At 41.8% G+C, this 27,913-nt stretch overlaps 2 protein-coding genes across 4 annotated transcripts in view; both read left to right on the top strand.

Moving 5' to 3' along the window:
- Positions 1–8,637, top strand: part of LOC311058923 (bone morphogenetic protein receptor type-1A-like) — an 83,030-nt gene extending 74,393 nt beyond the window's left edge. For 2 of the 3 annotated variants that reach the window (XM_084076471.1, XM_084076470.1), the window contains exons 10-13: positions 913–1,210; positions 4,057–4,232; positions 4,974–5,104; positions 6,058–8,637. In XM_084076471.1, the coding sequence (XP_083932597.1) occupies positions 913–1,210; positions 4,057–4,232; positions 4,974–5,104; positions 6,058–6,183 (731 nt within the window). In that variant the 3' untranslated portion in view covers positions 6,184–8,637. The remainder of the gene's footprint in view (positions 1–912; positions 1,211–4,056; positions 4,233–4,973; positions 5,105–6,057) is intronic. The other variant, XR_014602099.1, reaches the window with a different exon arrangement.
- An 11,227-nt stretch (positions 8,638–19,864) lies between these two features.
- Positions 19,865–27,284, top strand: LOC311058974 (uncharacterized protein). The gene is made up of 3 exons (XM_084076540.1): positions 19,865–20,117; positions 21,706–21,831; positions 25,719–27,284. Exons 1-3 carry the CDS (start codon positions 19,886–19,888, stop codon positions 26,780–26,782), a joined length of 1,422 nt encoding a protein of 473 aa, XP_083932666.1. The 5' UTR covers positions 19,865–19,885; the 3' UTR covers positions 26,783–27,284.
- The last annotated feature ends 629 nt before the right edge of the window (positions 27,285–27,913 follow it).

The following is a 27,913-nucleotide window of genomic DNA, read 5'->3' as shown; positions in this document are numbered from 1 at the left end:
GACCCACTGACTCAGATTACATTCAACCAGTGTTGATTTTGACAGCACATTTTGATTTAGTTTTAGTCATAGTCTTTTGAATGAAATTCCATTTAGTTTTAGTCATATTTTAGTCATCTGAAAAGTTTAACTGTTAGTCTAGGTTTAGGCGACTAAATCTCATTAAGATTATAGTCGACTAAATCTACAGTTGATTTAGTCGACTAAAATGTATGTTGGCGGTGCCTTGATGGCGTCGTAATGGCTGATTTTACACTTGGTTGCATGCTGAAAATAGCAGATCTACAAGCAACGCGCTGCGACGCGTTGTGAGCTTGTAGATCTGCTATTTTCAGAGCGCGACACCAAACATAAAATGACTTGTCTTAGTTCTACTTAATCTACTGGATCTCATTTTAGTCTTTAGTTTTTATTTGTTGACGAAATTGTCAGTATATTTAGTCTCATCGTAGCTTAGTTTTAATTTACTTTTAATTTAGTTTTAATTTAGTTTTCGTCAGTGAAAAAAGGTAGTCGACGAACATTTAGTTTTAGTCGACGAAATCAACACTGAATTCAACAATTATTCAACATGTTCAAAACACTTCTTTGAAAATGGCCGATCTACATGTGAGCTTGTAGATCGGCTTTTTTCAAATGGCCCAAATGTATATAGGGCTGAAGTGGTTAATGTGTGTTAATTATAATAATTGTAGTGGAGTAAAAGTACAATATTTGCCTCTGAGATGTAGTGGAGTAGAAGTAAAAGTACTGAAATTAGAAATACTCCGGTAAAGTAAAAAATAACTCAAAAGTACAGTACTTGAGTACATGTACTCAGTTACTTTACACCACTGTCACCAACATACAGTACCAGGTCCAGGGATATTCTTCCTCAAATCAATCACGTGTCATCGTTGTGTCCTCCTCCAGGTTTCATCGCGGCGGACATCAAAGGGACGGGAGCGTTCACGCAGCTCTTCCTCATCACGGACTACCACGAGAACGGCTCTCTGTACGACTTCCTGAAGCTGACCACGCTGGACACGGCCTCCCTGCTGCGCCTGGCCTACTCGGCGGCGTGCGGCCTGTGCCACCTCCACACCGAGATCTACGGCACGCAGGGCAAGCCCGCCATCGCCCACCGAGACCTGAAGAGCAAGAACATCCTGATGAAGAGGAACGGGACCTGCTGCATCGCTGACCTGGGCCTGGCCGTCAAGTTCAACAGGTAACTAGACGCGTCGCAATTCCGGGGAAATTGCAGAGTGTGGTTGCGCCGACGCCGGTCGCGGGTCGCGGCCGCCGGGACTCGAGGAATACGCCGGGAGGAATAACGTCGGAGGCTGCGCCAATTACATTGTGTCGTCACTCCTGAGATCGCTTGCGTTTCATTTTGAGAGGATCGATCCCCCCAAAATAAGGTTTTTGCATCAAACGGGTACATTTTGAGCATTCGTGGCGCCCCCTATGGATCAAAGTAGAAATGCTTTTGGGGATTGGTTTAGTATACCACCCTCGACATGTGATTCAAATTTGGGATTGACCGGACGTTTCGTTCGTGATTTATGGCATTTTTGGTCAAACGGGCCCCTCCCGCTAACTTTGGAAGCCATTTACGGACGAACGGTAAGGACAATCAAAATGCCGTTTGGATATCTTTACCGCATGGGTCCATAGATCATGTGTACCGATTTGTGTGAGATTAGGACAAAATTTGAAGGAAAAGGAGCAAAAAGTGTGTTTTGAAGGAAATTCAAAATGGCTGAAAATCTATCCTGACGCAAATGGGCGTGGCCTATATGGGGAGATGCGTCGGGACCCAAGGAATCCAGGTGAAAAGAAATTTTGATTTTACGAGCTACGGTTCAAGAGTTATAGGCCAAAAGGTAAAGTGGGCTGTTATAGCGCCACCATGTGGCCGATTGGTGTAATTATTTTTCTAATAATTTTGGACTAAATTATGAACCTCCCTTCCAAATGTGGTAACTGTAGCTCTTACGGTTTCTGAGAAAAAAATACTTGAATGGGAGTTTTTGCAATTCCCATTAAAGTGGATGGGGAAATTTAATGCACTAATAAATCAATATCAAAAAATCTATCCTGACGCAAATGGACGTGACCTATATGGGGAGATGCGTCGTGACCCAAGGAATCCAGGTGAAAAGAAATTTTGATTTTAGGACCTACGGTTCAAGAGTTATAGGCCAAAAGGTAAAGTGGGCTGTTATAGCGCCACCATGAGGCCGAATGGTTTAATTATTTTTTCAATAATTTCGGATAATATTATGAACCTTCCCTCCGAATTTGGTAGCTCTAGCTCTTACGGTTTCTGAGAAAAAAATACTTGAATGTGAATTTTTTCACTTTTACATTAAAGTGGATGGGGAAATTTAATGCACTAATAAATCAATATCAATTAAACTATTTAACCAATCTCTTAGCCCTATACACGCGCACGATTCCCGATTTAGACGGTCATTTTGATATATGGCACAACATTAGGGGATCAAAACTGTGGGAGGAGATGCGCTGTAAAGTATTGTTTATCTATAAATAAATAAAGAAAGAAATAAAGTGTATAGAGTACTATAGTCTGGTTGCCCTGTTGGGCAACCACACTAATAAATATTATCCTAGTGCCATGTCCTCTTATCCTTTCTCCTGTAGGTTATTACAGGGACGTGCACAGATAGACTCTAGGTGGAGCTAGAGCACCTGCCCTTTGCCCTCTTGACCAGAAGTGCCCTTTTGAAAAAAATAAAAAAGAAAGTGTTTTTTTTTTTTCAGTTTACAGCAGGGGTCTTCAACAGGGGGTCCAGGACCCCTAGGGGGTCCTCAGAGTTACTACAGGGGGTCCGCCAAATCTTTATGTGATATGATTTTTCTTTTTATCATAACCACTCGAAACCTAGCATCCCTTTTCTGAGGAGAACTTTAGCCAAAAATAGCAGATCTACAAGCCCACAACGCCTCGCGCTGCGAGGCGTTGTGGGCTTGTAGATCGGCTATTGTTGGCAAAGAGATATAGGTGTAGAGGGAAAAAAGAGCAGACCGAGTAAACACAAAAAAAGTATACTTTATTTGAGCACCTGCCCCTCAAAATGTCTGTGCACGCCACTGGGTTATTACCATTGCCTAAAAACCCGAAAGGTGTCATTATGTTCTTAATGTCCTCAAAGAATGAAGTCGTTCTATTAAATGGCACACTTGCCCGCCAACACGCATAAATGCGATCGATTAAAAAAAATTAGGTACACTGTTTTAGGCACCGTAACACAGCTCTGGGATGATCCATCGTCAATCAGAGAAGAAGTATGTGGATGTGACGTCATTCCAAAAAACGTCACTTCCGCCCGCCCTGACTATGGGATTTTCAGAAAAACGGCTGTAACTCAGTTGCTGTTTTTTGCATTGAAAACCACTGTTTTCAGCGAGCCCCAGCCCCAAAATGGCGGTTGGATTGTTGTGGTTCGTCTGAATACACAGATCCCTCCTCTTACCCCTTCCCTCCACCTTTTTTTTTTTTTTGGAATACAATGTCGCCTCCACGGCGTTTCAAATTTCATCGGATGAAGGTAATTACACTGGCAAGGGGATAACAACCGATGTTTAATACCTTGGTGGTTATTGTGTTAATGTCCTCAAAGTCACGCATCCAACAAGCTTTGAACTGAGCAGATTGGACCTTCTGTTCCAGAGACAATGGACAAAACATCTTGAAAACGGCAACTTTTGTCGATTTTCAATTGAGTTTTGGCCATTGTCGCCCGTTTTTCTTTAATAAATCGGGCTAGGAAGGTCGGACGCCGACGAACTAGATACCTGAGTAAAGTTAACTTTGAGCTGCATCCAAAACATCCACTGACATTACCGTCGGCCTTACCGTTAGGCCGCTAGGGGCAGTTGGTTTATTTTTGGTAAAATATTTGTTTTTGTTTTCTTCACGGAAACCGAGGCTCGGCCCGACTAATTAGCATAGATTTTGGGCCCGGCTCAGCCCCGAAAACGTCACGTCGGGATCTCGGGTTTGGACAAAATTTGAGAACTCTCCTCTCTCTCTCTCTCTCTCCACAGTGACACCAACGAGGTGGACGTCCCTCTGAGCACCAGGGTGGGGACACGGCGCTACATGGCCCCGGAGGTCCTGGACGAGAGCCTGAACAAGAACCACTTCCAGGCCTACATCATGGCCGACATCTACAGCTACGGCCTGATCATCTGGGAGATGAACAGGAGATGTGTGACTGGAGGTATGACGCACACACACACACACACACACAGGAGTTGGTTCCACAGAAATGGAGCCCTAGCAGCGAATGCCCTGTCACCCTCCGTCACAAGCCTTATCTTGGGGGGGTCAAGTAAAAGTTTGTCAGCTGATCTAAGATTACGGGTGGGTTTGTGGGGAGACAGGAGGTCAAACATGTAAATAGGAGCAAGTCCTTTCAGTGCTTTAAAAACAAACAATGTAATTTTAAAGTAAACTGGTAGCCACTGGTAGCCAGTGCAGTGAGGCAAGAACAGCGGTGATGCGGTCATATCTCCTGGTTCTTGTAAGAACTCTAGCTGCTGTGTTCTGAACGAGTTGAAGGCGATTGATTGACCTTTTGGGGAGTCCAGGAAAAAAACAGTCCGCGGCCAAATACTGTACATATAATTTTGGGGGTCCTTGACATGAAAGAATTTTGAGAACCACTGATATTATAAGTTTCATAAGTTTAAAAAAAAAAACTGTTTAGGATTTAGAAGACATTTGTAGAATCCCCCAGAAGCAAAGATTTGAGTTTAAAATGTTACGATTTTTCAAAAATAGCAGATCTACAAGCTTTAGTGCCGCGCTACGAGCTTGTAGATCTGCTATTTTTTAATAGCCAAAGAAAACAAAAAAATGAAACTGATGCGTTCCCGGTCTTAATGGGTTAAGGGTTTGTGCATCCCTGAATTAAATAAATGATCAGATTTTTTAAATCGATGTCTTGTGGTCCTACCAGGCATCGTAGAGGACTACCAGCTGCCCTACTACGACATGGTCCCGTCTGAGCCCTCCTACGAGGACATGCTGGAGGTGGTGTGTGTGAAGGGACAGCGCCCCACGGTGTCCAACCGCTGGAACAGCGACGAGGTGAGAACATGGACATTTAACAGACAGACAGACAGACTTCATTCATGTACTTACTTCTTTACCTTAAGGACTTTTGTTTTGTAGTACTTACATTCTTTCTTCCAAAGTTTTTCACTCCTGTGACATTTTGAATCTTGAACAAGATTGTAGTTCAGTTTCCCTTACAGAGTTTGTATATTAGGGCTTTCACTACTAGTGATTTTCGCTAGTTGACAAATTTCACCCACTGGTAGTCGACTCGTCGAGGTTTTACCCGTTTTATGTAATAACAAAGACGCTCTGAGGAACGGCGTTTCGCAGCAGCTAGGTTGCGGATATACACACAAACAAACGCACGCGTTGAGAACGTTACCCTGCAACAAAGAACAGCATTTCACAATTTCCACAATCCACATCCATTTTAGCTGACTACAACGAGGAATGGAAACTGGACTCAACCAAAATGACTGTATCTGCCGTGTCTCGTTAAACAACTGACATACTTCATACTTTGTCGTATGTTGCACGATGGAGTATGAATCATAATTGTTATCATACATCCTTGGTTCTCAAAGTGGGGTCCGGGGACCCCCAGGGGTACTTGAGGGGGTTCCAGGGGGTACCCAGCAAAATATGTTAATATAGCATCAGAATAATTATGACCTTTTAATACTTTGGCTATTCAAAAATAGCAGATATACAAGCTCATAGCGCGGCACCGAGTGCCGCGCTACGAGCTTGTAGATCTGCTATTTTTTGAAAAATCTTGAAAATTTGTGCAAATCTTTGAATGTATATTTTTTTAAAGCGAACATTTGTAACTCAAATCTTTGCTTCTGGGGGGTCCCTGGAACAAAATATTTTTAGATGGGGGTCCGCGGCCAAATACATATCATTTTGGGGGTCCTTGACATGAAAAAGTTTGAGAACCACTGTCATACATAACCATCGCGTGTGTCTCTCTCTCTCCACAGTGTCTGCGGGCCATGCTGAAGCTGATGTCAGAATGCTGGGCTCATAACCCGGCCTCCCGCCTCACCATCCTGCGGGTGAAGAAGACCCTCGCCAAGATGGTGGAGTCCCAGGACATCAAGATCTGACCCCGCCCCCCCCTCCGCCAAGCTCCGCCTCCCAATAAAACACACCACGCCCACAGAGAGAGAGAGAGAGAGAGCGAGAGACAATGAACTTCACAGATCGTCCCGTTGTGCCGAAGAGGAGGATTTACTCAGAGAGGAACCCACATGGAACCTTCATCCATCCATCCATCCATCCTCCATCCAACCTTTCAGACCTCCATTTCTTCATCACCGTGCTGCTTACACTCCTCCTCCTCCTCCTCCTCCCTTTTCTCCTCCTCCTCCTCCTCGTCTGGCTGAGGGCAGGAGGTCATGGACAGACGGACAGACGGACGGACGGACAGAGGCACAGACGTCTCTGAGGGCTTGGAGATCTAACATTGTTGATGCTTTCTGTGAAAGCTGGACCATGTTGTCGTGGAAACGGAAACCCGGTGACCTTTGACCCGGAGACGCTTTTGAGTTGAAACTTTTTGGACGAAACAAAGTGACCTTTGACCTCGACACGAGTTGAACTAAACATCCTCTCCGTTTAAATGTACCTGATGGAACCAAATGGACCCTAAAGTAAAGAGGGTCCTAATGGACCCTAAAGTAAAGAGGGTCCATTTGGTTCCATCACAGTGACTTACATTAACGCTGAGACGCTGAACCCCAGGAGAGATGAAGAGGTCCTTGAGGAGATTAGGGGAGGAGTTTAAGAGGAGAGGGGAGGACCTTAGGACAAGGGAGGACCTTAAGAGGTGAGGGGAGGGCCTTAAGAGGAGAGGGACGACCTTAAGAGGAGAGGGAGGACCTTAAGGAGAGAGGGGAGGACCTTAAGGAGAAAGAGAGAACGAGAGAGAGAGGAGACTGAGGAGAAGAGGAGGAGGTGCGTCCTCCTGTGACACTTCTTGGCCAAAACTTGGAAAAAAAACACAAAACAAAAGGGAGAAATTCAAAGTTCCATCCAAAGGAACTCGGACTGGAACCCTCAGGCTCCTCCTCCTCCTCCTCCTCCTCGTTGTTTTAGGAACTGAAAGACGCCCCCCCAGCCCCCCCCCCCCCCCCCCCTCCCCCCCCTTCCAAACAACAACAACATCGTTAAAATGCCAAGTTTTATTTTTTATTGTTATTTTCTCTGCAGGACATCGACTTCTTCTTCTTCTTCCTGCCATATTGAAATATCTCTATATATATATTATATCTCTCCCGCTCTTTAAAAGTAGAGTTAATTATGAAATAAGGTACTATAATTATATGTGAATTTTAACATGTAAATAAATGGTATATCCACTTAGATTAGTTACATCCAGAGAGAGAGAGAGAGAGAGAGATGGAGGTATATATAAACGTCCAAGGATCTTCCTCCTTCTTCCAGAGGAGCATTTTTTAGATCAAAACAAAGCGAGAGGACTCTCTTGTTCCGTGGGGGTTTGTAGATCTCTTCCACGGGGGTTTGTAGATCTGCTGTAAATCAGACACAGGTTCACGGTGCTTCCCTGCAAACGGAGTCTGGACTCCACGGATCTCCATCGTTTCAACCTTTCAGGGCGGGTTTTTTTTCCTCCTAAACTAAGACTCTACTTTGTCATGCTACCATGTCACACAAAAGTAGCAAAAATAGCCGATCTACAAGCTTACAACAACAAGCTTGTAGATCGCCTATTTTTGGTACTTTTTGACATTTCTTTTAAGTTTTCCCGCCCGAGAAAGACGGAACTGTTACGTATTTGGCCACGGATTTGAAAACGAAATTTTTCGAAAATAGCCGAAAAATAAGACGGGGCTTTGAGTGTTTAAAAACTATTCTACTTTTTCCTGGGGACGCCCTGCTAGGGACCCCCCCCCCCCCCCCCCCCCGGGACCCCCCGAGAGAGAGAGAGACAGAGAGAGAGAGAGAGAGAGAGAGAAGTGTGCTTTTGGGACTATACTCTATAAAAGACCTCTGGATCGTTGAACCACTTCAGTCTGATAGACGTTATACTCAGAAAATAGCAGATCTACAAGCTCGTAGATTTTTGCCTATTTTCGGTGGGAGAAAAAAAAAATAGGAAAACGTTTTTTTTTTTTTGCGGGTTGAAAAGTGGAGTTTAAAGAAAACGAGACTCTGAAAACACTGTTGTCCAGAGATGATGGAATCGAACCTGTGTCCCGTCCTGTTCTTCTTGTCTTGTGCTGTCTGTCTGCGTGTCTGTCTGTCTGTCTGTGCGTCCGTCTGTCTGCTTGCCTGTCTGTCTGTCTGCGTTGGCCAATCCAGGAAGCGTTGACCCCTGAAGTCTGCCCGGTTCTACGAAAGCCAAAGTCGTAAAACACCTTCCAGCGGCCGGGTCGTCTATGCTCTCAGAAGGTGAATGAATGGACTATTGAGGAACATCTATGGGTGTATTTACTGTTACACTGAAGACATCAACCCTAGTATGAGCTTTAACCCATTGAGACCTGGAACTATGTCATCTTTAGATTTGAGCTAAAAAGCATTATTTTACACATTGGGCTATTCAAAAATAGCAGATCTACAAGCTCGTAGCGCGGCACCGAGTGCCGCGCTACGAGCTTGTAGATCTGCTATTTTTGAAAAATCTTGAAAATGTGTGCAAATCCTTGAATATATATATTTTTAAAGCGAACATTTTTAACTCAAATCGTTGCTTCTGGGGGTCCCTGGAACAACATATTTTGATGGGGGTCCGCGGCCAAATACACATAATTTTGGGGGTCCTTGGCATGAAAAAGATTGAGCACCACTGATATAGAAACATACGTTTTTTAGAAAACTGTTGAGATTTAGGAGACATGTAGAACCGGCTTCAGGTCCCAATGGGTTAAAAACCTGAAATCTGGAACTTATTGTAATGAATAAAACATGATTTAGTATGTCTAATGCAATACAACTATACAATACAACATCTGTCATTTTAGATTTTAGCTATAGCCATTATTTCATACTTTGGGCTATTCAAAAACAGCAGATCTACAAGCTCATGAGCTTGTAGATCTGCTATTTATTTTTATTTTTTTATCCTGAAAATGTTTGTTCCATAATGTTTGCTCATGGGTTCAGTGTCAAAGTCTGTGATGCTAAACACATAGAAAACACCCTGGTTGATCATCAGACCTGGAATCAGCTGTTAGAAGGTTGACCTTCACTCCCTGAATGGTTTTTCATGTCCTTTTTCATGTCAAGGACCCCCAAATTGATGAATATTTGGCCGCGGACCCCCATCTGAAAACATGTTGTGCCAGGGACCCCCAGAAGCAAAGATATTTGTTTAAAATGTTCACTAATGTTCAAAGTCTTTTTTTGAAAAATAGCAGATCTACAAGCTCACAACGTGAGCTGCTATTTTTTTGGCAAAGAGATATTTGATGTAGACAGACAGAAAGAGAAAAAAAGCGGTCCAAGTACAGAGAAAACTCCTAGAGTGGTTAAACGTGCAAATCCATCCAATCACTGCCTTCCAATACACTCATCAAAGCTAAAAAAAAAGACAAGAAAACATCCTTCTGGGCCATGGGACGGGTTTACACTCCAAAGAGTTTTGGACTCGATCAAACTGATCCCCGTGGTTACGCCTTCATGTGGTTACCATGACGACGTGAACGGTCTTTCTGAAGCTGCGTTTTCCATCCAACTGATTTTAAACCATTAAGTCACTAGTTCTCACACTTTAATGTACCAAGGGACCCCCAGATTAGTATGTGTATATGGCCACGGTCCCCCCATCTGAAAAGACTTTGTGCCAGAGACCCCCGGAAGAGAAGATGTGTGTTAAAAAAATCAAAATGATTCAATTTCTTTCAAACGCTTTAAAGATTGTTCAAAGATGTTGCATCATTGTTTTATTCATTATTGAAAGACTTGTTTTCTAGCTTTTGTGTCAAAGAAAACCTTAAAGCTGAAAATCAGTTTGACAGAGATAAAAGTTTTCTCTTTTCCAGAAGAAATGTCAATGTGTTACTGAAGCTGTCGGTTTGGAAACCTTCAGAGTCCACATTTAAACTCCTCTGTGTTACCATGGAAACAATATGTAAACACCTCTGTGTTACCATGGAAACCATGTAGTTATCATTTAGTCACAAGCTCATGTTCTCCCATTCAATCCGTGTTATTTTAAGATGTTTGAATATATATATATTTTTAAAGTGAACGTTTGTAACTCAAATCTTTGCTTCTGGGAGGATTCTACAAATGTCTTCTAAAAACAGTTTTTTTTTTAAACGTATGTGGCCAGCAGTGGTTCTCAAACTTTTGTTCATGTCAAGGACCACCAAAATGATATGTATTTGACCGCGGACCCCCATCTCAAACTATGTTGTTCCAGGGACCCCCAGAAGCAAAGATTTTAGTTAAAAATGTTCACTTGAAAATATATATATATATTCAAAGATTTGCAAAAAAAACAACAAGATTTTTCAAAAATAGCAGATCTACAAGGTCATAGCGCGGCACTCTGTGTCACGCTATGAGCTCGTAGATCTGCTATTTTTGAATAGCCCAAAGAACTCTCAAGATGACACAGTTGCGTTCCCGGTCTTCATGGATTAATACTTTTGTGTCACAATGTTGGGGACATGTAATTATTATGTAATTACAGGCCAGACGTGATGATGTATATCATCACGACACGTTGTGAGCTCACAGAGTATGAGCTTGTAGATCGGCTACTTTTGAGCAACACTATAAACTAGGGCATTAGTTTATGAACAAAAACATAAAGAGGTGAAATATGGGGATAAAAGGTTTCTGCCCAACAGCAACAGAAATAGATTGATTTTTCTGATGTATGTTTTCCTAAACGTATCGACTTCAAGTCAGCTTCTCTGTGTGTGTGTGTGTGTGTGTGTGTGTGTGTGTGTGTGTGTGTGTGTGTGTGTGTGTGCGTGTGCGTGTGCGCGTGTGCGTGTGCGTGCAACAACCAACCCCAAATCGCCAGAGAAGAAACCTTAACCGTTCGTACGTTTCAACAAAACATAAAAAATGTTCCAAAGTTTTCCCAAACTGTTTAAACAATAGCAGACCTGCATGTGTTGTGAGCTTGTAGATCTGCTGTTTTTTGGGGGGACACGATCATTATAAGCAAAAACTGTAAAACAAATAAGAAAAGAAATAGCAGATCTATAAGGTTGTAGATCTGCAGTTCTTTGGAAGACTTTTGAATCTCTGCTTTTCAAATTGAATTGGAATTGTTTTGATGAAAAGACAGAAAAGAGTTTCTAATAACTTAATAATGTAGAAATTTTGATTTCTTGTAGATCAGCTATTTTTTGAAAAATTGTGAAAATAATCTTTGAATAATATTCAAAGATATATATTTGAACGCAAACATTTTTAACTCAAATCAACGTTTCGGGTGGATAAAAAAAAACGGCCCAGTTTCAAAAACGTTTGGATTTTAGCAGAAACACAGCGGCGCGGCGTTCTTCTCTGGCGTGTGTAAAACATTAAGCTAACGGCTAACCGTACAGAAAGTCGTCTCTCTGTCCAGTGGAAAACCTCATCTACAAGCACAGATCTACATGCTCAAAACGTGTCGCTTTGCGGAGCGCTTCGAGCTTGTAGATCTTTATACGTTGGCTATTCAAAAATAGCAGATCTACAAGCTCATAGCGCGGCGCTCGGTGCCGCGCTATGAGCTTGTAGATCTGCTATTGTTTTGAAAAATCGTGAAAATGTGTGCAATCCCCCCCAGAAGCAAAGATTTGAGTTTCAAATGTTCAATTTTAAAAAATATATACATTCAAAGATTTGCAAAAAAAATCACGATTTATCAAAAAGAAATAGCAGATCTACAAGCTCATAGCTTGCAGATCTTTTTTTCCCCCTCTGCTGTAGTATGGTCAAATAGGGGCGTTAATTTACGGAGAAAAAAAAACAAGCTAAAATATGTAGATAGCCTACAAGGTTTCTGCCTGACAACAACGATCTGGTAGAATAATAATAATGTATGGGAGGATTATTACGTGCGAGCAGTAAACATAGTGGTTCTCCTCTCTCCACTTTGTAACATGGAATAATAATGACAACGAAATACCGCTATAGGAATACTTCTGTATTATGTCATAAAAAAAGAAAGAATCCAATGTTTAATGTCTTTTTATTTGTACAGCCTCTGGTTGGTGCCTTATTATGAGTTTACCCAGAAAAAGGAAAAAGGAAAAAAAAAACTGTTCACAGTCTGTCCAATGTATCAATTTTTAAGTAAAATAAACTTATTTTAGTACACAACGTCATGGTGTGAGTGTGTTTGTCTTGAATGTTTTATATATATATATATATATATATATATATATATATATATATATATATATATATATATATATATAGGTAAGTCTATCTCAATGTCTAGCCTGGGATCAATCACTTTTTCGGGTTTATGATCGGGTCGGGAGCGGAAGCAACCTCACGTCACCAGACGCGTCATCCGCTTCATCGGGCGTCCGGAACCCGCAAGCCACACCCCAAAATAACTCCGCGATCAAGGGCATTGTAATAGGCCCTACCAGTGGCGTCCCCAGGATTTATTACATTTCAACTCAGTCGAAAATCGGCGATCAAAAACCGGCGAAAGTGGCCGTTTTCAAGATGTTTTGGCCATTATCTCTGGAACAGAAGGTTCAATTTGCTCAGTTCAAAGCTTGTTGGATGCGTGACTTTGAGGACATTAAGCACGCAGTGACATCTTTTCGGGTTATTTGGGTTTTTTAAGGGAAGCGAGATCTTAGTTGGGCAGGTGACCGCCTGCCCTTTAGGGTCCATTAGGGTCTGTCATTTAAACCTGTGAAGAGCTCTATGTGCATAATATAATTTATAATCTATTGTTCAATATGTATTCTGACTTCCTCATTACTAACTGATGTTTATCAAAATGGAATATGTTTCATGTAGTTCTAACTTTCACTGAAGCTTTAATGTCCCTTGAATAGAAAGTCTGAAAATTACTTCTACAATCTGGTCTTTATTCAGCTAGTTTTTGCTAGAACCACCGTAGTTTATTGATCCACCTCTCGATTGTGTCTTTGGCCACCGCCGGTGTGGTTGTCTCTGTGAGAATGATCTCCCCGGGTGCTGTACCCTCTCGCTCAGCCTCTCGGACAAAAACAGCCAAAATGACTCTTTGACCAGCTCATATTGAACATAATTCCCGTTTATGAACAGAGCCAAATCAGTTTGTGTGCCCCAGCCTCTGACGGCCACTAACATGCTCTGTGTGTGTGTGTGTGTGTGTGTGTGTGTGTGTGTGTGTGTGTGTGTGTGTGTGTGCACGCTCTCTCTCTCTCTCTCTCTCTCACACTGGAACCGAATCTTTTTTTTTTAAATATTGTTTATTTCTATGTTTTCATTTCATTCCTTTTTACTTATTTGTCCTGTTGCTGTTGTCATGGCTGCCAGTTCCCATCTGATGTTGTGTGGTAGTCCAGACTGATCCAGACCATTCTGAATAACTGCTAGCTTACATAACGTCTCCAGACTAGGACTTAAGTGTAAAATCTGTAAGACGAATCGTGTTCCAATGAGGATGATTCGATCTCCCACCATGCAACAGCACATTGTACCCGACCAATCTGGGCCTTTCCCCTTCGGCTCAACCTTCATCCAGGAAAAGGTCTTGGAGTTACATTTCCACAGATCATTTAAGATTCGCCTCAGATAATAGTTGTAGCCACCAACTATGTACAATTCTCCATTGTAGACAAAGCCTGCATGACCCTGACGTTGTGCTGGAAGAAGCTGTGCAGAAGGTGTGTTCAGCCAGCAGTTGGTCTCTATGTCAAACACTCTGATGTTGTTGTCCTGGTGCCCATATCCCCCAAATACAAACATCTTTGTCACGATGATGGTGGCAGAGTGAGATGATGAAACAGGTGGTGTAGGTCCTCTGGTGTTAATTAAAGTCCAGATCATTGTTGTGGTGTCCAACTTGTAGATGTCATTAATGTATCTAATCGGTTGCCGGTTGCATCCTCCATGAATATACATGACCTTCTCCAATACACAGGCTGAGTGGTTCCTCCTCGCCTCTGGAACAGTTCCTGAAACCTTGGGCTTGAACCATCTGTGGGGGTCAACACCAAATCCATAAAGAATGTTGTCCCAGTCCCCTGTGATGGCAAACCACTTTTTGTCATTAACATTTGTCTTACAATTCACCGTCCCTCCCCAGATGTAGATGATATCTTCTATCAGTACAGCTGTGTGTCCGTAGCGCATGGAGGGAACATCAATGGAACATTCTTCTCTTCCAGGTGTCTCTGGGGGCAACGTCATCCAGCACAAAGTCACTGTGTTGAAGACATGCACATCAATCTGATCCTTGTTGTTGTAGGTTTTCCCCTTATAGAAGAACCCTCCAAAGGAATACACCTTGTCCTCCACTGGCCCAGCAGCACAACCATAGAAGTGATGTGTCTGTGGTCGTCTTTTCAGGGGCACTGACCAGCTCAGCATCTCTATTTCTCTCTGTCTGTCACTGACTGTGTCACTTGCTGCCTGTGTCTCTCTCTCTCTCTCTCTCTCTCTCTCCCTTTAGCTCAACCTCTCAATATTCCTCTGGATCTCTGTAGACGTCTGCAACAGCTTATATAGGCTGACATAGTCTGGGAGGGTTAGCGTCGGAGCTTGGACAGCAGGGGCGCGGCCACTGCGTTGTGATTCAAATCAACAGCCAATGAAGAAAAGGGGGCGGGATCCACATGCAGTGGGTGATGCATCTAAATAGGATCGACGGGAAGCAATTTCCCCTTGAGAAATTTCGGCCGCCATTGTTGTGTACTGCTGTTTGCCTCTCGTCGGACTTTTTAGACGAGTTGCACAGCTCTCAGACCGGTAAGAGGCGTGTCCGCTCAGATTCAGAGCGTGACGTACATCCCGCCCACAAATACCAGGGCTGTGGCCCAGAAGTTCCTCGCCAGAGCTGGCGAAAACTTCTGGGAACTCAGATTAAGGCTGACAAAGCTCTGGTCTGATCGCTCTGGTCACTCACAACACAAACTGATGTCATGTATGTGTAACAACACTGATTTGTGCAGATGTTTTATTTGCACACATTTCTCTCTTAAATGTCACTGGATCCTGAATTCTGATGCTGCTATCCAGTCATAACAGTTCTAATGCTAATGACATGCTATCCATAATTGATGACGTATCAAACCAGCCAAGCAGACAGATTAAACATATACTCAGAGGTTACGTTTTGACATGTAATGTATCAGGTTGTTATTGGGCCAAACTCACTTTTTGAGTCCATCGTAAGATGTTATTTTAGTATTTAGCCCACACATCTGACATTTTACATGTGTTTATTTTTAATAACTTCACTGTTACATAATCTTTAAACCGCAAAGTATATGCATGTATTTATTGCCAGACCCAGGGGGTCGGCCTACAGGAGGCTTTGTCGGTCGGTCGGTCGGTCTGTCCCTCTTTTCCTCTGCACACACGTCATGCGAAGTCCGGCCATTCAGATTTCAACCACTAGGGCGTCTGGCAGAACCAGGTCTCCTGGTTTCTCTAGTTTATTTTATTTGACGCAGCTGGCGTGACCCGGAAGTGAATCGGATGCTACGCGACACGGCGGCTGTGTAAACTGATTTTGGGTCATATTGAGTGGTTCTATTTGGGTAGAAATAAAGGTTGTATTTACATCTTCTAAGTATAACCCCAGAAATGACCCTAAACCTAAACTTTTTTGGAGGGTTAAGTTCATTGCTTCTAGCGTTAATGATGTCTTGTATATTGTAAATAATTTGAAGTCTTTAAAATAAATGTCTTGATGAATTGAATACAGTGTATTTTGGGTCCTGTGTGTTCAATACCCAGGACCACAATGGAAACAAGCCCCTAGGGCTTTTTGTCATTGTAAAACCGTACCACTGTGCTGTTTACAAACTGTTAATTAAAGTATTCAATCAATCGATCAACCATAATCACTCAGTGGATAAATATAAATACTAGAAGTAGCAGCCCGGACATCTAGAGTTTGGGCCGCACCGCACCAACCGATATGCCCGTTTATGGAGATATCTGTATCTGTCAGTCCTTGTCCTTTTTATGCCCCTATATGGAGATATCTGTATCTGTCAGTCCTTGTCCCTTTTACGCCCATATATGGAGATCCCTGATGTCATCAGTAGCCTAAATGCCCATTTGGGCATGCTGATATATGCCCATGTATAGAGATTTCTGTGTCTCTCAGTCCTTGTTATTTTTATGCCCAGTTGGCCTACACAAGACGAAGAAGCCGCCATAGCCTACTTTGTATCAGATTAGACAGCTTTCACCCTCGTTTATCAATGCTCAGGCTACAGAAATCATCTCATGACAGGGTCATTTATTTATGAAACGTTGTGTCTCGCAATTCGCAAGCATTGCTGCACATTGCTCCGCCGTTCCTTGTGCACAGCCGGTGCACAAGGAACTCCAACTCCTACTCTGCGCAACTATTCGGACCTCGGATTCTGAAAGCTGTCCTTACCCCCGGATTCTGATTTTAAACGGCAGTGACTTTTTCATCTGATCAGCTTTACGCAAGGACGGGTACGGGTGCGGAGCGCAAACCCAAAAGCACTATATTATTATCACATAGCCTAAACAGCATAAGATAACCATTTAAAATAATTATATTATTATCACATATAGCCTAAACCACATAAGATAACCATTTAAAATAATTATATTATTATCACATAGCCTAAACAACATAAGATAACCATTTAAAAGCATTATATTATTATCACATAGCCTAAACAACATAAGATAACAAAATATGGCAACATTGGGCTTACTCAATGATCCATGAACAATATAATAATAATAATAATAATAATACTTCTCTAATAATATTATAAATATATATATATAAATAATCAGTACTCAAGATGACTATATTTCTGTTACACAAATAAGCTTTTCAGGTAAAACAGCCTATGAAATGAATTGTGACTCTGACTTGGCATCGTCATTACATCTGATCTGGGGCACAGCTCAGATGTAATGACATTTTTTCCAGGTAGTGTGCCTTTGCGTCCACGTTCAGCTTCTCTCTGTATGGTACAGTATCTCTCTTTGTCACACATTGCCCGGTCCATCCTCTGTCCTTTACCAATACATTTGTTGTAGTATATGCGTTCAGGACACGTTGTGAGTAACTGTCAATGTTGTTGATACGAGCTGTTGTTATAGAGCTCATCCAAGATGGCCACCCGAACTACGTCAACCTAACCTAAGCCACGCCTTTTGCCTGAGTCCTATAGGGCATAGCAGTGGCGGCCATTTTCTGGTTCCACTTCAAAATAGTCAATGCATTTTTCCCATTGACATTTCCAAAAATATTTATATCAATTATTTTAAGCCTAGAATCAAGCCATCCAGGGTCCTGGTAAATCATGACCATAAAAAGTTTCATTCTGTGAAAAAACTTTTTTGAAAACGGCAAAACAAAGGGTATTTATTCAAGTCCATACTGCTATTCATAGGGCTGCACATGTGTCATGTGTTTCGCTAGCCAATCACAGTCCTGAATTTGCAAAGTCAGCCAATCACATTACAGTTAGTGGTGATGACATTAGCTGTAATGTGATTGGCTGACTTTGCAAAGTATCGATTTGCATTAACAATGGAAGGGTTAGGGGGTATACAAATCTTTTGGTCGTGTCCAAAACTCACTTATAGGGGGCGGCTACACCGCCCCAAAAAATAAATCACAGAAAAACATTTTTATGGTCATGATTCACCAGGACCCTGGATGGCTTGATTCTAGGCTTAAATGAATTGATATAAATATTTTTGGAAATGTCAATGGGAAAAATGCATTGACTATTTTGAAGTGGAACCAGAAAATGGCCGCCACTGCTATGCCCTATCCACAAGTTTCCTAGGGCGTTGTGGGCATCACTTCCTGTGAATTTGATCCAATCAAATCCAATCAAATTCTAAGTGATGCCCACAACCCCTAGGAAACTTGTGGATACTTTCGGCTTTTCAAAAATAGCAGATCTACAAGCTCAGAGCTTGTATATCTGCTGTTTTTGAAAAATCATGAAAATGTGTGCAAATCTTTTAATATATATATATTTTAAAGTGAACATCTGTACCTCAAATCTTTGCTTCTGGGGGATTCTACAAAATGTACCAATTTGTTTTTTAGCCACAACATTATATGTAGGCTATTTGGCCGCGGACCCCCATCTCAATGTTGTTCCAGGGACCCCCACCAGAAGCAAAGATTTGAGTTACAAATGTTTGCTTTAAAAAAATATATAGTCAAAGATTTTCACTCAAAAAAATGCAGATCTACATTTATACCTTGGCTATTTGCTATTTGCTACAAGCTCATAGTGCGCCGCACTATGAGCTTGTAGATCTGCTATTTTTGAATAGGCAAAGTATAAAATAATGGTTTAACTCATTGTGAGCTTGTAGATCTGCTATTTTCAAAAGATTTTTATACATTTGAAAACTTGTTAAATGGGACATTCTGCACAATGAGTACTTTCTTCTTTTGGTACCTTTTGATACCAATACTCATTTATTTTTAATTCCGGACTTTAATTTTGTAACAGAGTATTCCGATTCCGATAGTTCTGTCTTCTTTCACTTTCTCCACGCCTAGGTATAAATTACGGCTGAAGTGGTTAATGTATGTTTTATAATGTAATCATTTATATCTGCAAAGTAACTAGTAACTAAGTTTTCCAATAATTGCAGTGGAGTAAAAGTACAATATTTGCCTCTGAGATGTAGTGGAGTAGAAGTAAAAGTACTGAAAAACTGGAAATGCTAGTAAAGTAAAAAAAACATCTCAAAATCGTGCTTATAAGTACAGTACTTGAGTAAATGTGCTCGGTTACTCTAGTCTACACCACTACTCTCCACCAGGGGGCGACACACAGCAACAAAGCCCAACAGCGCCTGGTGGCTCCTGAAATACTTTGACCAGCGTTGCCATGTCTGCTTATTATAAGCGAAGTTTCTAAAGTGTAGCTTGTTTAGGCTTATTTCCTAAACAAAACAAAACAAAAAACATTATTATTTAAACCAGTGGTTCTCAAACATTTTAATGAATGTTTTATGTTGTTAGAATGTGTCAAATATTCCACAATTTATTGCAAGAGTTTTGAAAATGTTTTGTTCAATGTGTACCCTAGCTATATAGGTTTAAAGTGCTCATAAGTGCCCAGTGGTGTCAAGTAACTAAGTACATTTACTCAAGTACTGTACTACTGTACTGTTACTTTACTGGAGTATTTCCAGTTTATAAAACACTTTTACTTGTACTCCACTACATCTCAGAGGCAAATATTGTATTTTTACTCCACTACAATTATTTGAAAACTTTAGTTACTAGTTACTGTACAGATATAAATTATTAGAAAATCGCAGATCTACAAGCTCACAACGCGTCGCAACGCGTTGTGAGCTTGTAGATCTGCTATTTTCAAACATTGTAGTACTTTTACTATTGGTACTTTAAGTATATTTTGATGCCAATACTTCTGTACTTTTACCCAAGTAACATTTTAAATTCTGGACTTCTACATTGAAGTATTGATACTCTTTACTTAAGTAAAGAATTTGAGTACTTTTCCCACCACCGCTTGTTTCTCTCATGAAAACATGGCAACACCAACTTTGACCCGGAAGTAGTGTGAGAGAACGTGTAGTTCTATACAATAAAACTACAACTTCCGGGTTCAAAGTGTGGCAGCGCATGTCCAGAGGAAACAAAGCGGCTGAAACGACAACATGTCGCACAAAGCGCTGAAAACGTCCTTTAAACGGTCCGTTAACGACCACATGACGTCACTGGGAGAGCAGATAGCGTGTGTTCTGGAGGAACAACACACCGTGGATGTGTGCGTGGTGGCGCTGGTCAGAGCGCTGCTGTTAGAGCGCCTCAGTGCGGCCGCAGAGTGGATGTGCAGCCTGCTGCAGCGCGAGATGGACAACCACTGCACACTGCTGCTACACACTAAGGGTATGTCTGTTACATGCACACTACACACTAACTACACATTGCTGCTGCTACACACCAAGGGTATGTCTATTACATGCACACTACACACTACTAGACACTGCTATTACTCACCAAGGGATGTCTGTTACATGCACACTACACACTAACTACACACTGCTGCTACACAACACACTGCAGGGACCCCTTAGCTGAGAGACAGATGAAGCAGGGACCCCTTAGCTGAGAGACAGATAAAGCAGGGACCCCTTAGCTGAGGGAGAGATGAAGCACGGACCCCTTAGCTGAGAAATAGATGAAGCAGGGAGATGATTTTTTTTTCTTGTTTTCCTAGACCAGCTGCTTATTTCTCTCACTAAGGCCACGTTTAGACAACAACGCTCTCTAGTGAAAACGTGTCGTCGTGTTCTCACTTTTTATTTTGTCTTTAGACGGATTGAAAACGCTGTAGTGTGCACAGCTGATCTGTGGGTTGCCATGTCCGCTTATATAAGCGACGTTGGGCTTGTTTTTCCTGTAAAGTTGCTTGTAAATATTGGTTGTGGCGTTTTTTTGGGGGCTTTTTAAAGTGTAGTTATTATTTTATTTTTTTAGATGTTATTATTGTTTAAACAGTCCTCAAACATGTGCATGTCAAATTATTGTATTTTTTCGCAGACCACCATCTGAATTAATAAATATTTATGGTGAAAATAGCCAATGTACTGTATAGGTTTAAAGTGCTAATGTAGCCTAGTCGCCTCTTTAGGGCTTGTTTTCATAGAACTGGCTGCTTATTTCTCTCACAACATCTGGCAACAACGCACGTTTTGCTGTTTCCTTCGTTTACATGGAGACGGGCCGTGGAGCGTTGTCAAAGATTTCCACTCTGGAAGTTAGTTTCACTTAGTTGCGGATTCAAGCCCCGAAAACGCCGTTCCCGTCTAAACGGACGGCACATCTGATACTTTACTTTGCCGTTCTCTCTAGAGACCGTTAAATATGGCAACACTGCCTGTAATAACGAGTCCTCATTAAAGGAGTATTTCACCCCTGGAAGAACTTCACTCAATCTTAATAATATTTGTAGTAGATAACAGTAGTAAAATTTGAAATTTGCACCCTATGGCCAGAAAAATATAGTAGTCTGTGTGTTTGACTGGGGTTTGACTGGAGTGCTGCATTACTACAATGACCATAATGCTTTGGGGCACTGCCCTTCCTTGTGGGGAGGGGAGGCTGCGTGGGGGTGTGGTCTACATTGTAGTCAGGAAATAAGGTGAGATAAAGAGACTATGAGTCAAATGACTCATAGTCTCTGAGGATATGGATACAAATCTAAAAATAAAGATAAAACACAATAAACACACCAGGATCATGTTTATGGGTCCTAGACCTAGATAAAAATAGGGGTTTGATGCAAAATCTGCGAAATGTCCCTTTAACGTCGGCCGAGTCGACAGTTTGTGCTGAACTAGATTAACTGCCAGTCTGTTGTAGTCTGTTTGGTGGAGAGTCACCTTAACCCTTTAAGACCGGGAACACATCTGCCGGATGCTGGGTCCTTGTGCTGAATCTACCTCTTCTTCTCTCCTTCCTGTCTTGTGTGTAGATGTTTCCTGTGAACAGGAGGAGAGGAGCTCCAGTCCTCCACAGATTAAACAGGAACAGGAAGAGGAGGCTGACGTGTCAACATCGATGTCACTACACAGGAAGACCAGGGGTGACACCGTCTCAGGTAAAGAAAGTGCTCGCTTTATATTAGTTCTAATCTAGCATAAAAAAATGTTGCTATAATATCAGTGGTTCTATAACTTTTTCACGTCAAGGACCCCCCAAAATGATGTGTATTTGGCCGCGGACCCCCAAAATATGTTGTTCCAGGGACCCCCATGAAGCAAAGCTTTTAGTTACAAATGTTCCCTTAAAAAGAATAATCAAATATTTCCTCAAATGTTCAAGATCTTTCAAAAATAGCAGATCTACAAGCTCGTAGCGCGGCACTCGGTGCTATGAGCTTGGCCACCCTTGCAAAGGCCCCGGAGATCCCTAACTATCGCTGGCCAGATGTGTGTCCTCCTCCCGCTGCAGATGTGCCGCTGGCGCTGCTGCTGCTGCTGATCTGAGCAAACTTTGCAGGATGTTTAATCAGGATGTATGAAAAAGGGGAAACCAACAAGCAGGTGCTGAGCGAAGAACGGTAAGCAGAGAAATATAAAATGCTCGCACACAGAGGGCTCCAATGCCACAGATGGTCCTAAGATGTGACCATAGATGGCTCGTATTTCCGCCGCAGAGACCTCGCCGCTTTCTAGCAGAGACTTCGGTGCAGTGTTGATTTTGTCAGCACATTCCGATTTAGTTTTAGTCATAGACCTTTGAATAAAATTCCATTTAGTTTTAGTCATATTTTAGTCATCTGAATTTGTTTAGCTTTTGTCTAGTTTTAGTCGACTAAATATGAGATTATAGTCGACTAAATCTAAAGTTGATTTAGTCGACTAAAATGTATTTTGGCGGTGCCTTGATGGCGTCGTAGTGGCCGATTTTACACTTTCTTCCATGCTGAAAATAGCCGATCTACAAGCTCACAACGTGTCGCAGTGCGACGCGTTGTGAGCTTGTAGATTGGCTATTTTCGGAGCGCAACACCCGAGCGCAACCAACCATAAAATGACTTGTCTTTTAGTTCTACTGGATCTCTTCTCCACTAGGTCCCTCACTGACATTTAAATCTAGTTTTTATTTGTTGACGAAATTGTCAGTATATTTAATCATAGTTTTATTTGAACGGAGTCTCTCCACCATGTCCCCCCAGTTTCACCATTTTTCCACCGGCCACGTTAACCCTTTAAGACCGGGAACACATCTCTGTCACTTTAGATTTCTTTGGCTATTCAAAAATAGCAGATCTACAAGCTCATAGCGCGGCACCTATGAGCTTTAAGTTGTAGATCTGCTATTTTTGGGGGGGGGCAAATCGCGTGTGCGCTTACATTACATGATAAGTGTGTCAGTAGCTTTTCAAGTTTCTCTGCACCGAAGAGAGAGACATTTTTAGAGGACCGTTTGACGCATCTGTGTGTCATTTTTAGATATCTTTGGGCTTTAAAAAAAAAAAAAAAAGATCTACAAGCTCGTAGCGCGGCACCGAGTGCCGTGCTACGAGCTGCTATATAAAGCAAACATTTTTTAACTCGATGCTGATCTTTGCTTCTGGGGGATTCTACAAATGTCTTCTACATCCTAACAGTTAAAACAAAAAATATGTTGCTATAATCAGTGGTTCTCAAACTGTTTCATGTCAAGGACCCCCAAAATTATATGTATTTGGCCGTGGACCAATCTCAAAATATGTTGATCCAGGGACCCCCCAGAAGCAAAGATTTGAGTTACAAATGTTTGCTTTAAAAATATATATATATTCAAAGATTTGCACACTTTTTCACAATAAAAAAAATAGCTGATCTACAAGCTCATAGCGCGGCACCTGTAGATCTGCTATTTTTGAATTAACCCATTGAGACCTGAAGCCAATTCTACATGTCTCTTAAATCTCAACAGTATTCTGAAAAACGTATGTTTCCATATCAGTGGTGCTCAATCTCTTTCATGTCAAGGACCCCCAAAATGTATATGTATTTGGCCGCAGAGCCCCATCAAAATATTTTGTTCCAGGGACCCCAAGAACCAAAGATTTGAGTTAAAAATGTTTGCTTTAAGAATATATATATTCAAAGATTTGCACACATTTTCAAGATTTTTCAAAAATAGCAGATCTACAAGCTCGTAGCGCGGCACATACGGAGCTTGTATATCTGCTATTTTTGAATAGCCCAAAGTGTAAAATAATGCTTTTTAGCTCAAATCTAAAAATGACACAGTTCCAGGTCTTAATGGGTTAATCCATGATTGTGAGTTGACACACTAATGTCACTAATAATCTATAAATAGGACTATGCACTTAAAACGTGAGCTTCCATCACTGTGATGGCCACTGTGATGACCACACCGCTCACTTCACACTGGGTGTGATTTTTGAGTGGTGCCGAAGGCAACCACTACTATATCTGGCTTTGTCCGTGTGTCCGTATGTCTGTCTGTCTGTCTGTCTGTCTGTCTGTCTGTCTGTCTGTCTGTCTGTCTGTCTGTCTGTCCACAAACATTGATGACAACATCAATACGGTGGCTCATCAAAGGCACCACTCACTTCACACAGGGTGTGATTTTTTATTAGCGGCGCTAGCCGCTAGGGCTGTGAATCGTCTGCTTATCTCAAGAATCGATTCGATTCCGATTCTTGGGGTCACGATTTTTATCGATTTTTTCAAAATAAACGATTCTCGATTCAAAATCGTTTTTTTTTTTAGGTTTTTTTGGATTTTTTTCGATTCAAGTGCGATTTTTTTCCGATTCGATTCAAAACGATTCTCGATTCTAAACGATTCTTGATTCAAAACATAGGTTTTATCAACTGATAATAATGTAAACACACAAAGGTAAATCCAAGATCCTCCCAAAAAAAATATATATATTTTTTTATTTTTTATTTTTTTGAAAATCGATTTTTTATTTTTTTTTGAAAATCGATTCTGAATCGTCCAACATGAGAATCGCGATTCGTATTCGAATCGATTTTTTCCAACACCCCTACTAGCCGCTCTGTACCTGACTTTGTCCGTGTGCATCAACGTTCTGATTGGTCAGGTGCGTCAACAAAGTGATTGGTTAAGCTTCACGTGACACATGGCTATAAACACATTATAAACACATATCGATGACAAAATGTATCAAATTTTTAACTCAAATATTTGCTTCTAGGGGTCCCTGGAACACAATATTTTGATGGGGGTCAGCGGCCAAATACATATCATTTTGGGGGTCCTTGACATGAAAAAGACTGAGCACCACTGATATAGAAACATACTTTTTTCAGAATACTGTTGAGATTTAGGAGACATGTAGAATCGGCTTCAGGTCTCAATGGGTTCAATGGCCAAACGCACAAGTGTCTTGAGTCTTCAGTGTCTTGCTCAAGGACACTTTCACACTAACTCTGGGGGAGCCCGGGATCGAACTGGGAACCTCACGGTTCCAATCCGGCCACTCTACTCCCGAGCCACTGGCTGCCCCATGCACTCATGCACAGTGGCGTGCACAGACATTTTGAGGGGCAGGTGCTCAAGTAAATTATACTTTTTTTTGTTTACTTGGTCAGCTCTTTTTTCCCTCTACACCTATACCTCTTTGCCAAAAATAGCCGATCTACAAGCTCACAACGCCTCGCAGCGCGAGGCGTTGTGAGCTTGTAGATCGGCTATTTTTGGCTAAAGTTCTCCTCAGAAAATGGATGCTAGATTTCGAGTGGTTATGGCAAAAAGAAAAATCATATCACATAAAGATTTGGCGGACCCCCTGTAGTAACTCTGAGGACCCCCTAGGGGTCCAGGACCCCCTGTTGAAGACCCCTGCTGTAAACTGGAAAAAAGGGCACTTCTGGTCAAGAGGGCAAAGGGCAGGTGCAGGTCCCTGCTCATGCATTCATTTAGAGACATTTGTTTTTGTATGAATTTTTGTAGTAAAAACATTTAATGGTTTTCTCTTGTGTTTTCTCTTTTTGCCTAGACTCCCTGGACCCCCCTGCGTGTAAAGAGGAGGTTTCCCCTCAACAGGAGGAGGAGAGGAGCTCCAGTCCGGTCCAGGAGGAGGAACCAGAACCTCTTCAGATTAAAGAGGAACAGGTGGAGATGCCTCTAAGACCAGAGGAGGCCGACGACGGGTCAACAATGACATTAACAATGAAAAGTGAAGACGAGGATGATTATGATGATGATGATGATGAAAACACAGAGACGGAGCCTCTAGCCGGCCCCTCCACTGAACACATGAAAACACAAGCTTACGTAGATTACTGGGTTCCGTCGCAAGCAGCTAGTTCTGCCCACCAGCCCCCCTCCACACACTGTCCCGAGTCCGACACCGAAGACAGTGAGGAGTGGGAGACCAGGGACGACCAGGCCGCTCTGAACCTGTCTCTTAGCAACAGTCAGCCGCCACCCAGCGATCCCAAATCGTCAAACGCGGCGAAGAAAAGCTTTAGTTGTAAAGTCTGCGGCAAACTGTTCACTCAAAGCGGCCATCTGAAGACGCACACCATGACTCACACGGGGGAGAAACCCTTTACCTGCACGGTGTGCGGCAAAGGGTTCGGCCAAACCGTTCACCTGAAGTCGCACATGAGGACGCACACAGGGGAAAAGCCCTTTACTTGCATAATCTGTAGCAAAAGCTGTAGTCGAATGGACACGTTAAAACAGCACATGCGGACGCACACAGGGGAGAAACCCTTCACTTGCTCGGTCTGTGGCAAAGGCTGTAGCCAGATGAGCAGTCTGAAACAACACATGAGGACGCACACCGGGGAAAAACCCTTTACGTGTTCGGTCTGTGGCAAAGGCTGTGGTCTGATGCGTGATCTGAAAGAACACATGAGGACGCATACGGGGGAGAAACCCTTTAGTTGTAAAGTTTGTGAACAGAGGTTCAGTAAAAGTGATCTCCTGAAAAGACACATGAGGACGCATACTGGGGAAAAGCCCTTTACTTGCGCGGTTTGCGGCAAAGGCTGTGGTCGCATAGATAATCTAAAGACGCACATGAAGACGCATACGGGGGGGAAAACTCTTTAGTTGCGGCCAGTGTTTATTTTGACAAGACATTTTTATATCATTTTAAGTTGTTTCTAGTTGACATTTTGTGATTTGGTCAACTGCATCTACAGTTGATTTAGTCTACTGTAATGCATTGTTTTGTCAAATGTGCATTATTTTAGTACATATTTTGTTTTATTTTGTTTTAGTTCTCGTCCGTGAAAAAAAGTGTTAGCTAACATTTATTTTTCATAGTTTTATCAATGGAACTCTTTAGTTGCAGTTTATGTCAAATGTGTGAATATATGAGGATTCATACAGGGCAGAAGCTATAAAGTTAAATGGTAACATAGTTTTATTATTCAGTTTGTTTACACATGATTTCTCACCAGACAAATGTATGGTCATTCAATCTAATAAAGGATGACAATGACACCTCATAGATACTAAAACATGACTATTTAAATAGACCTCATAGATACTAAAACATAACTATTTAAATAGACCTCATAGATAGATACTAAAACATGACTATATAAAATAGACCTCATAGATACTAAAACATATCTTCTGTATGGATATATGGTGCATGTTGTTGTTTGTTATTTTTGCTCTTTTTTTTAACAGTCAATGGATTTAAATGCGTACATTCACCATGATGGACTAGCAAATGCTTATGCAGAGTTCTTTTTATAGCTTTTCCTTTTTTTATTATTACCTGCAGTTATTGGTAGAACAACATCAGTGTCGGTCCACAACTGTCATGATTTAAAAAGACATTCATTATTATATTAATATGAATGCATCAATGGGGCCATGGAGTGCGGACAAGCTGTTTGACGTTCAAATGATCCTGGTACATGTTTGGTATTAACACATTTACATTCATACACACTTAGTTTGGTTGCTTGTTTAGTTTCTACATGCCATTTATTTGACTTTTATTCAATTGTTTTTATGTCACTTTAAAGGAATGTACATAACGATTTCACCCATTAAGATTCTACAAATCTCTCCTAAATCCCAACAGTATTCTGAGAAAACGTATGTTTCTATATCAGTGATGCTCAAACTTTTACATGTCAAGGACCCCCAAAATTATATGTATTTTGGCCGCTGACCCCCATCTCTAAATATTTTGTTGCAGGACCCCCCAGAAGCAAAGATTTG

The sequence above is a fragment of the Gymnoscopelus microlampas genome (genome assembly GCF_963454915.1).
Source record: "Gymnoscopelus microlampas genome assembly, chromosome: 13".
In the NCBI taxonomy this organism is placed as follows: Eukaryota; Metazoa; Chordata; class Actinopteri; order Myctophiformes; family Myctophidae; genus Gymnoscopelus; species Gymnoscopelus microlampas.
Note: the sequence above shows the minus strand (reverse complement) of the source record. Positions and strands in the feature narration are given on the sequence as shown.